The sequence below is a fragment of the Palaemon carinicauda genome, chromosome 3 (assembly GCF_036898095.1).
Source record: "Palaemon carinicauda isolate YSFRI2023 chromosome 3, ASM3689809v2, whole genome shotgun sequence".
Taxonomy (NCBI): domain Eukaryota; kingdom Metazoa; phylum Arthropoda; class Malacostraca; order Decapoda; family Palaemonidae; genus Palaemon; species Palaemon carinicauda.
Window position 1 is genome coordinate 112,368,599 of NC_090727.1, and position 10,133 is coordinate 112,378,731.

At 44.0% G+C, this 10,133-nt stretch overlaps 1 protein-coding gene across 1 annotated transcript in view; it reads right to left on the minus strand.

Annotated features, from left to right (window-relative positions):
• The window catches only part of LOC137638407 (cyclin-D1-binding protein 1 homolog), a 263,747-nt gene extending 262,028 nt beyond the window's left edge, over positions 1–1,719 (minus strand). The window contains exon 1 of the mRNA XM_068370457.1: positions 1,573–1,719. Within this exon, the coding sequence (XP_068226558.1) occupies positions 1,573–1,654 (82 nt within the window). The 5' untranslated portion in view covers positions 1,655–1,719. The remainder of the gene's footprint in view (positions 1–1,572) is intronic.
• Between the last annotated feature and the right edge of the window lie 8,414 nt (positions 1,720–10,133).

The following is a 10,133-nucleotide window of genomic DNA, read 5'->3' on the forward strand; positions in this document are numbered from 1 at the left end:
GTAGCAACCCCCCCACACGGAAAGGAAGCTACAAGGGCGTAGTAACACGTAGTAAAAGGGTGAACGACCTCAAGAGAGAGAGAGAGAAAGACATAAGTCAAACTCGATCGCCACCCATAAAATTACGCCGTGGTGGCCTAACTGCCGAGGACTCCACGTAGATATCGTACACTACACACACAACTCTGAAAAGGAAACTTACTTATATCTATACTCAAATATATATACAAACATGAAAACATGTTTACATATATATTGAGTAAATGAAAAGTAAGCAATTAAGTAAAGACAAAACAAACAATGGCTGCCAAGAGAGGACCAAGACAGAGACGTCTGTCACAGTCCGAGCCAAAAGTGAAAGTGAGCATTCATCTGTGTGTGAGGGGGGGGGAGGGGTAGCTAGCTACCACTCCCCTATCCCCCCCGCTAACTAGCGCGGGGGTAATACACCCTCGTTAAATTCTAATGGCTCGCCATTTCAGCTGCGCTAAAAGGTAACCCTCTGTAAATAGCGTGGTTAGTATTTCGGTTACGGAACAAATATAGTTTAAGTTTACACTGTAAAATGTTCAGTTAACAAACTCCTTCCACAATGGCAACACAGACACTCACAAAGTAAAAAAGTAATATAGACTTTGTACTGATAATATCACACAGTTTTAGAGATGCAAAAGAAGTTATGCACGACACAAATTCGCATAAAGAATGGTAACATTGCGAAACGCATCAATGAGCATTCCAAATCTCTTTGCAAAAATTATATCACGGCACATTGGCTATAAAATGCATACATGATAATATACTTAGGTAAATATATATAAATACGATACATAATTCATAAATACATGCACATCATAGTTATATGCTTAAAACATATTTGCATATTAACTAAAAAGTGTAAAATTATTTCTCAATTACCCCAGGAATAATAGATATAAATGCAAAGGAAATTGGCCGCAGCCAGTTGTCCTAGATCCCCTTTACCTTACACCAATGTACTTTCCCTCTCGTGATTGATACTTGATAACACACAGTCTCCTTCATGCTTACAAGGAGAGGGATTATTCAGTCTCATAGGACTCCTTCAGTTGGTCTTCCTGGACTACTACTTTTTAGATAACTAGCATCAGAGAATTGGACAAAGAGGAGTAAGAAAAGAAAGCATGTAAAAGGAAAAGTCCAAGTGCTTGTTCCCTTTACTAGCCTTCTTCGAGATCAAGGTCTGACAGATAGATGACACTCCGATGGAGGAAGAAGCCAGTGGGACTTTTTCAATAGCAGCAAAGACTACGCCACAGGCAAAGTAGGAGTCAGGATCATCCCCATAAGGGAAGCATCAGAAGTTTCGGAGGTAGTCAAAGCATCCAAAAGATTCCCCCCGGATGGAGCACCAGCATTAGCCAAGGAAGAAAATCCCTTCCTCAGGTTTAGGTCATTGTTATTGTTGTCAGTCTGAGCAGCCATGAGAGATCTTTGAGGGAAAGTCACTCCAGAACGAATTAATTTTGTATCTTGAGACATTACTGTAATTACTTATTGTAAAAAAAAATATAAGTAACACTATAAACATACCCTGAACTTGTTGTTCGGCAATTAACAAATTTTCAATACTATTCTGCAATATGTTACCAAGAGGAGACGAAATTGGTGGCATCTTGACGTCTTAGAATAGATGTGCACAAGTCAAAGTCAAATGCTGTAAAAGAGATTAAATGAGAATCAGAATCGAGTTTTACTCGTGCTGCAGAAATCACACGTAATTTAATAAAAAGCTAATTGATGTCAACCAATCATTTTTTACATATAAAGCTTCAATTGTATACAGTACAATGCTTCATTATTAAAGAATTCAAAATAATCTTGTTCATTTTACCATGCAAAATATACAGCATAAATTTCGAAAGTATTTTGTATTTTTCCTAACTATACAAACCTGTGTCCTTTAATAGGACTATGTTACCAGCATAGCTAGAACTTGGCTATTAAGATTTATAATAAGACATCAGTACTTGCTGGCAGGTGATGGGGAAGCTCTGCCAACGCCCCAGCCAGCACACGAGTAACCACTTCAACCTTAAAGATGACAAATTCAGAGACAATTTGCATTTTTCTTAACAATACAAACCTTTACCTATTTATTAAGGGGACGAGCCATTAAAATTTAGCAAGGGTTTAATACTCATTCCGCTAGTTAGCGCAGGTAGGGCGAGTAGCTTGCTATCGCTCCCACTCACACACTTGTGATTTAGCTCACTTTGCTTGGAGGTACAGTATAACTTCAAGGGGGATAGGGTTGGTGGGTAAGTTATTATACAGTATATAGCTAAAGGTTTGTATCGTTAGGAAAAATACAAATTATCTCCAAATTTGTCATTTGATCCATAACTGGAATACATACCTACGCTATATATTAGGGGTGACTCACCCATTAGGAGGGTAGACCTCCCTGCCAAACTGGTTTTTTGGCTTTACATGGGGATCCTCATTATGAATAGGTTTGTACCAAAAGTAAGGAGTCTCTACACCTAGCTGAACCTTGCTTTGCAAGGTACGTGGCCTACACATGCTGTGCTGAGATATATAGTAGTCTGACTGTCGAAGTAAAAGTTATTCTAAGTCTTTGTAGGAAAAACTGTTGTGACCAAGACTTTCCCAATACCACCTCACCAGGGTATGGGGATGCAACAGTATTAACTTAATACTAGGTATACAAGGATGCATGGTTTACCTGAGGTGGTTTGAGGTCAGCTTGTGCAGAGAACTCAGGTTGCTGCTTTCTTCAAGAGAGGGGAAGACAAAGAAACAAATAAGAGCCAGTCAAAACTTTTCATTCACGCAGACTAAAACCGGGTAACAGTGCCCAAAACCTTCTGCTACTTGTCCAATAAGGAGCTTGAGGTATTATTACAGCTGTTGTGCAGCCACCAAAGGGCCGATAGAGAACGTATCAAGCTTCCTGTGAGTCACGTCTTGCAGGTAGTGGGCTGTGAACATATTTTGACGCTTCCATACCCCAGCCTGTAGAACCTGCGTCACTGAGAAGTTCCTCTTGAAGGCCAGGGACATAACTACACCCCTGCCATCGTGGGCTCTGGGGCGACGTGAAGAAAGAGGGTCCAAATTCAGGGCATGGTCTATGACCTTGCGAATCCAAGCAGAGATGGTGTTCTTGGTGACCCTCCTCTTGTTCCTCCCTGTGCTGACAAAAAGTGTAGGCACATGAGGACGGGCTGCAGCTGTTCTCTTGAGATAAAGCCTCAAACTCCTCACTGGGCAGAGTATTATTAGAATGAAAGAATTAAAACACTTCTTCAGAATAGATTGATCACCAAAATTCTTGAAAGACTTTCTTAATAAGCCAATTTTTTGCGCAATTGAAGAAGTCACAGACCTAATGTGTTTCTCAAAAGTAAATTTGCTGTGAGAATCACACCTAAAATTTCAAGTGTCATACAAAGTTAAAGAAACATTATCAATACTGAGATCTGAATGTTGAGAAGCCACTGTCCTTGACCTACTTACAATCATACTTTGAGTTTTGTTAGGATTCAACTTCATACTCCATAATTTGCACCATGCACTAATTTTAGCTATATCTCTATTAAGGGATTCAGCAACCCCAGATCTACATTCAGGGGATGGAATTGATGCAAAGAGAGTAGCATCATCTGCATATGCAACCAGCTTGTTTTCTAGGCCAAACCACATGTCATGTGTATATAGTATGAATAGTAATGGACTAAGAACACTACCCTGTGGAACACCACATATCACATTCCTATAATCACTATGGTGCCCATCAACAACAACTCTTTGAGATCTATTACTTAAAAAATCTATAATAATTCTAAGAAACGACCCACCCACTCCCAACTGTTTGAGTTTGAAAACAAGGGCCTCATGATTAACACGGTCAAAGGCAGCACTAAAATCAAGACCAATCATTTGAACTTCCTGACCACAATCAAGGGATTTCTGTACAGCATTAGAGATTGTAAGAAGGGCATCACATGCTCCAAGGCCTTTACAAAAATGACAAATTCATAGATAATTTGTATTTTTCCTAACTATACAAACCTTAGCTATTTAAAAGTGGTATCACTTTCGGCGTAGCTGAAATGACATGCCATTAATTTTTAACGAGGGTTAACTACCCACACCGCTAGTTAGCGGGGGTAGGGAGGGTAGCTTGCTACCGCTCCTGCTTACACACCTGTGATTGAGCTCACTTTGCTTGGAGGTAAGATTTCAAGGAGGATAGGGCTGGCAGGCAAGTTTGGTTAAATAGCTAAGGTTTATATACTGTAGTTAGGAAAAATACAAATTATCTACCAATTGTCATTTGTTCCGTAACTGGAATACAACCAACGCTATTTAATAGGGGTGACTCACCCATTTGGCAGGATGGACGTCCCAGCCAATCTGGCTTTTTGGCTTTAACCGGGGGTTCCTTATCTGAGTGTGTTAGCACTCAAGAAATAAGGAGTCCCTGCACCTTGCTAAAACCTTGCTATCCAAGGTTTGCGGCCTACGCAAGCTGTGTGTGAAGGTATGTAGAAATGTGACTCATCCTAGAAAGTTGTTCTGAAGTTCTTTAGATGGAAAACTGTGCACTAGGACTTTCCCAATACCACCTTGTCAGGGTATGGAGACGTAACAGTATTAATCTTACTAATACGTACACAGTGGTTTGAGGTCAGCTATGCAGAGAAACCAGGATGCTGCTTTCCCCAAGAGAGGGGAGAATGAAGAAAAAAATAAGGGCCAGTCAAACCTTTTCATTCATGCAGACTAAAACGGGTAACAATGCCCTCAACCTTCTGCTGCTTGTCCAATAAGGAGCTTGAGGTTTTAAACCAGCTGTTGTGCAGCCACCACAGGACCGATAGAAAACATATCGAGTCTTCTGTGGGTCACGTCTTGCAGGTAGTGGGATGTGAACGTGTTTTGACGTTTCCACACCCCAGCTTGAAGAACCTGCGTCACTGAACAATTTTTTTGAAAGCCAGGGACGAAGCTATGCCCCTGACATCATGTGCTCTGGGGCAACGTGACGGAGGAGGGTCTGGATTCAGTGCAAGGTCAATGACCCTGCGAATCCATGCTGAGATGGTGTTCTTGGTGATCCTCCTCTTGGTCCTTGCTGTGCTGACGAATAGTGCAGGCACACAAGGACGGGCTGCAGCTGTTCTCTTGAGGTACAGCCTCAAACTCATTACTGGGCATAGTAAGAGATGGTCTGGGTCATCTGTTACAGTACGGAGACTAGAATTCCAGAAGGAGTCGAATCGAGGATCCGCCACTCCCGGGTTCTGAGTCTTAGCAATAAACTCAGGGACGAAGCTGAACGTTACCTCTCCCCATCCCCTTGAATGGGCGATGTTGTATGAGAGACCATGAAGTTCGCTGACTCGCTTGGCCAAGGCCAAAGCTAGCAGGAACACCGTCTTCCAAGTCTGGTGGCGATCTTTTGCCTGGAGTAATGGTTCATAGGGAGGTCTCTTAAGAGACCTGAGAATTCGAACCACGTTCCATGGGGGAGGTCTCACTTCTGACTGGGGGCAGTTAAGTTCATAACTCCCTATGAGTAGAGAAAGTTCTAGCGATGAAGAAATGTCCATTCCTTTCAGTCTGAAGGCGAGGCTTAAGGATGAGCGATAATCTTTTACTGCCAAGACTGATAGACGTATTTCTTCACCCAAATACAGGAGGGACTTTGCTATCGCTGGAATAGTGGCATCCAGTGGAGAGATACCCCTTCCACGACACCAACCACAGAAGACTTTCCACTTTGCCTGGTAGACTGTTGCTGATGATTTTCGCAGATGTCCAGACATCCTAATCGCAACTTGTTGCAAAAATCCTCTCTCAGAGAGGAGATGCTGGATAGTGTCCATGCGTGAAGTCGCAGCAGGCTACGGCTTTGTGGAAGATGTTGGCGTGTAGTTGTTTGAGTAGATTGTGTCGAGGAGGGAGTTCTCTTGGTGGCTCCGTTAGGAGTTGCAGAAGGTCCGGGAACCATGCCATAGTGGAGCTATGAGGGTCATTGAAAGATTGACCAATGTTCTGTCTTGTTGAGTACCCTCCTCATCAGACAGAACAGGGGAAAGGCGTAAACGTCGATGTTGTCCCACCGTTGTTGGAAAGCATCTTGCCAGTGAGCCTTGGGGTCTGGGACTGGGGAACAGTACAGCGGGAGCCTAAGTTCAGGGCCGTTGAGAAGAGGTCCTCAGTCGGAGAACCCCAGAAAGTCAGGACTATGTTGGCTACTAAATGATCCAAAGACCACTCGGTACTCACTATCTGAGATGCTCTGCTCAGGTTGTCGGCGAGCACATTCCTTTTGCCTGGAATGAAGCGTGCCGATAGTGGTATCGAGTGGATTTCGGTCCATCTCAGTATCTCTACTGCTAGATGGGATAGTTGCTGCGAAAAAGAACCTCCTTATTTGCTGATGTAGGCCACTACTGTGGTGTTGTCGCTCATCACCACCACAGAGTGACTTGCCAGGAACTGTTGGAACTGTTGAAGGGCCAGAAAGACGGCCTTCATCTCTAGTAGATTTATGTGGAGGTACTTTTCTGACTCTGACCAGAGCCATGAGGTCGTGTGGTGCAGCACGTGGGCCCCCTCCCTTTTTTTGAAGCGTCTGAAAACAGCATCAAATCCGGGGGGGAGGACGAGAAGATCCACTCCCTTTCAAAGATTCTCGTCTGTCACCCACCACTGGAGGTCTGTCAGTTCCGCAGGTCCCATGGGGAATGGGGAGTCGTGTGCTTGATTCTACCGGGACTTGAGTCGCCACTGGAGGGATCTCATCCTGAGACGACCATTGGGAACTAAACGGGTCAGCAATGAAAGGTGACCGAGGAGACGTAGCCACGATTGGGCTGGAAGTTCTTCTCATCTGAGAAAAGCTCTTGCGACCTTTCTCAGCCTTGCTATCCTGTCATCTGATGGGAAGGCTTTGTGGAGAATGGTGTCTACAATCATGCCTAAGTATACCAGTCTTTGAGTGGGAAGCAGAGAGCGACTTCTCGAGATTTACCATGATCCCCAGATCCCGGCAAAGTCTCAGAAGTTTGTCTCGGTGTTGAAGAAGGGTTGACATCGAGTGTGTTAGGATTAGCCAGTCGTCCAGATAACGGAGGAGACGGATGCCAATCCTGTGTGCCCAAGATGACACTAGGGTGAACACTCTGGTGAAGACTTGTGATGCTGTGGAAAGACCGAAGCACAACACCTTGAACTGGTATATTTTGTTGTCCAGGCTGAATCTTAGATACTTCTTTAAAGACGGATGGACTGGGATCTGGAAGTACGCGTCCTTTAGGTCCACTGTGCACATGAAGTCTTGCGGTCTTACTGCTAGTCTGACCGTGTCTGCCGTCTCCATGGTGAACGGAGTATGTTTGACAACCTTGTTCAGAGCTGAGAGGTCAATGACTGGTCTCCAGCCTTTAGACGCCTTCTTTACAAGAAAGAGTCGACTGAAGAAGCCTGGGGATCCGTCGAGGACCTCTTGGAGAGCGCCCTTCTTCAACAGGGTCTGGACTTCTGCCCGAAGGGCTTGCCCCCTTGCCGATCCCATGGCAAGGGAGTTCAATGACACTGGATTCCTGGTCAGGGGAGGTAAAGATGTTATGAACAGGACGCGATATCCTAGACCAGTGGTCGGGGAACAGGGGTAAATTACCTCAAATGGGGTAAAATGATATTTTCATAATAAAATAAATTTTTGAATATACTTACCCGCTGGTTATATAATAGCCTAAGTCCCCGATGCCTCGGCAGAAAATTCAAAATCTCTTGCGCAGCTTAGCGCATATAAGCCAGGTGTACCCCAGCGCCCTCGCGGTACCACAGGTAGAACTATACTCAACCAATTCAGATTTTCCATGCCCCATGGTCTCTAGAGGGGAGGAGGGTGGTTCTAAATCTTATATAACCAGCGGGTAAGTATATTCAAAAATTTATTTTATTATGAAAATATCATTTTCAAATATAAAACTTACCCGCTGGTTATATAATAGCTGATTGACACCCATTGGTGGCGGGTCAGAGACAGCTGCATAATTGGAAATTCACTTAAGAGTTACATAAACAACTTAAGTGGTTCTAACCTGATAAGGAAGCTGACAGCAATGCTCTGCCTCATTTTGTCTGCTATCCTTAGGAGATCCAGTGATCCACTCGGGGCTGATGATCTCTAGGAGCTGTCAAACGGTACAACCACCTATAACATGACAGGACCTCAACTAATACCCTTGTTCCGGGCGCTCTCTAGGAACAAAATGACCACCTGACTAGGTCAAAGATTGCTGAAGATTGCCGACCAATCTTCACGTACAATCAAAAATATATATAACAGTTCCAAGAGAAGAACAGGGGTACTAGGAATTTAGGGAAATGTAGTGGAGAATGTTTCACCTACTACTGCACTCGTTGCAAGTGATCCCAAAACGTAGACGTCTTCATAGAGACTGGACACGGTAAAAGTAAAGCAAGACGAATACAGGATTACCCCTTCACAAGACTGTATACGCGATGCTTGCAGAGAACAGTTTAGTTTAAAAATTACAGAAGTTTCTACAGCTCTAACTTCGTGAGTCTTTACTCTTTCGACGTCTTATGATCTGTCACCCAACCATGTGGAAGAACCTTTGTAATCAAAGTCTATTCGAGATGACAGAAAGTTTAGACATGTATAGTGCAGGCTTCTTGACCATGCACCTAAGAGTTATGAATAGACTCTTAACTTCTTTGTTCTTGTCCCAATAAAACTTCATCGTTTTAATCGGGCAAAAAACTCTTCTCAGCCCATCACAAACCAAATTCGAGAGAATGGTGGTCCCGAAAAATTTAGGCTATGGATGAGAAAGATGTTTATTAATAACCAAGAATCCAGGTTGCAAGGTACCTATGGCTTAACCAATGTGAAGTCCATATTCTTGCTAAAAGAGTGAACTTCACTGACTCTCAACTATGGTAGACTTACTCAGAAAGTCTCCAAAGTTAGGCCTTAAAAAGAAACCAAGTGTAAAGGGTCGGATCTGTCACTACCGCGAAGCTCCAGAAACGAACCCTGAATTTCAGGCTGGAGCATCTTGCTGATGCCTCCAAGTCCTCTCAAATGATCTGAGATGATCTATAAAGTCTCTATTTGATAGATCCAATCTTCTGCGTCTGAAGACAGATGCCCGCATACTCCTGTACCCTTTGATGGTCGAGGAGGGAAGAAAATGTGTTTTCTTCTAAGGTCTAAGAAAAAATAGGCCACTTGTGTTAGAGTTACCTAATGAAGAGCTGGCTCTAGCTCTACACCACTCCATAAAGCACTCTAATTGGGTTGGAAAACCTTGAGGCAAATGTCCTTTGTACAAGCGAAAGCTTCAGCTGTCTCCTTCGAACAACCCTCTAGATCTTAGGGGTTTTCCGAAATACTGGAGGCAGCTAGACCTAAAGCTTGATGGTTTAACATAAAACGTTCGTGATCCTGACACGGGGAAAAAGACTAAAGACATGCTTCCAGCATGCACCCAGCATGGTCCCAGCATGAGTCCAGAACGGTTCCAGCATGCTGCCTACACTCAACATGTCGTGAGAGAGAATCGGGATCTACAACCGCCTCCCAAAACTCGTCCATATCGGTCGCAAGAAACCGATATTAAAGCTAGGCGTTGAAAAGAAGCGTCAACCACGTGAACCTCATGCTGTGAGGTTAAGACCAGATTTGTGTGTAATCAGCAAGTGTTCAACAAACTTAAAGCCAAAGCTTGACAAGAGGGAGCATTACCTGCGAGGCCAGAGAGACGCGGAGAGACAATAATCTGGTTAAACTGCTGTGAGAACAAGACTTGACTGTATGCGTCTAGCATGCGACCTTAATGTCGCATGTGGTTGCATTTCCGTAAGGTGTCAGCGTGCTGTATGCATTCACCTTGTCGTGTGGGTACAGCGTTGTGTGTGCCCGGCTTGTTGTAAATCTACAGCGTGCAGCGTGGAGGCGACAGCATCGCGTCCGGTCATTGACGGAAAGACGGAACTGATAGCCGAGAGTTGTCCACGTGTAGGATGCGTACACATGAGTGATAGCCACGCGTCCCGCAGACCGCGAAAATGGGACAACTTGT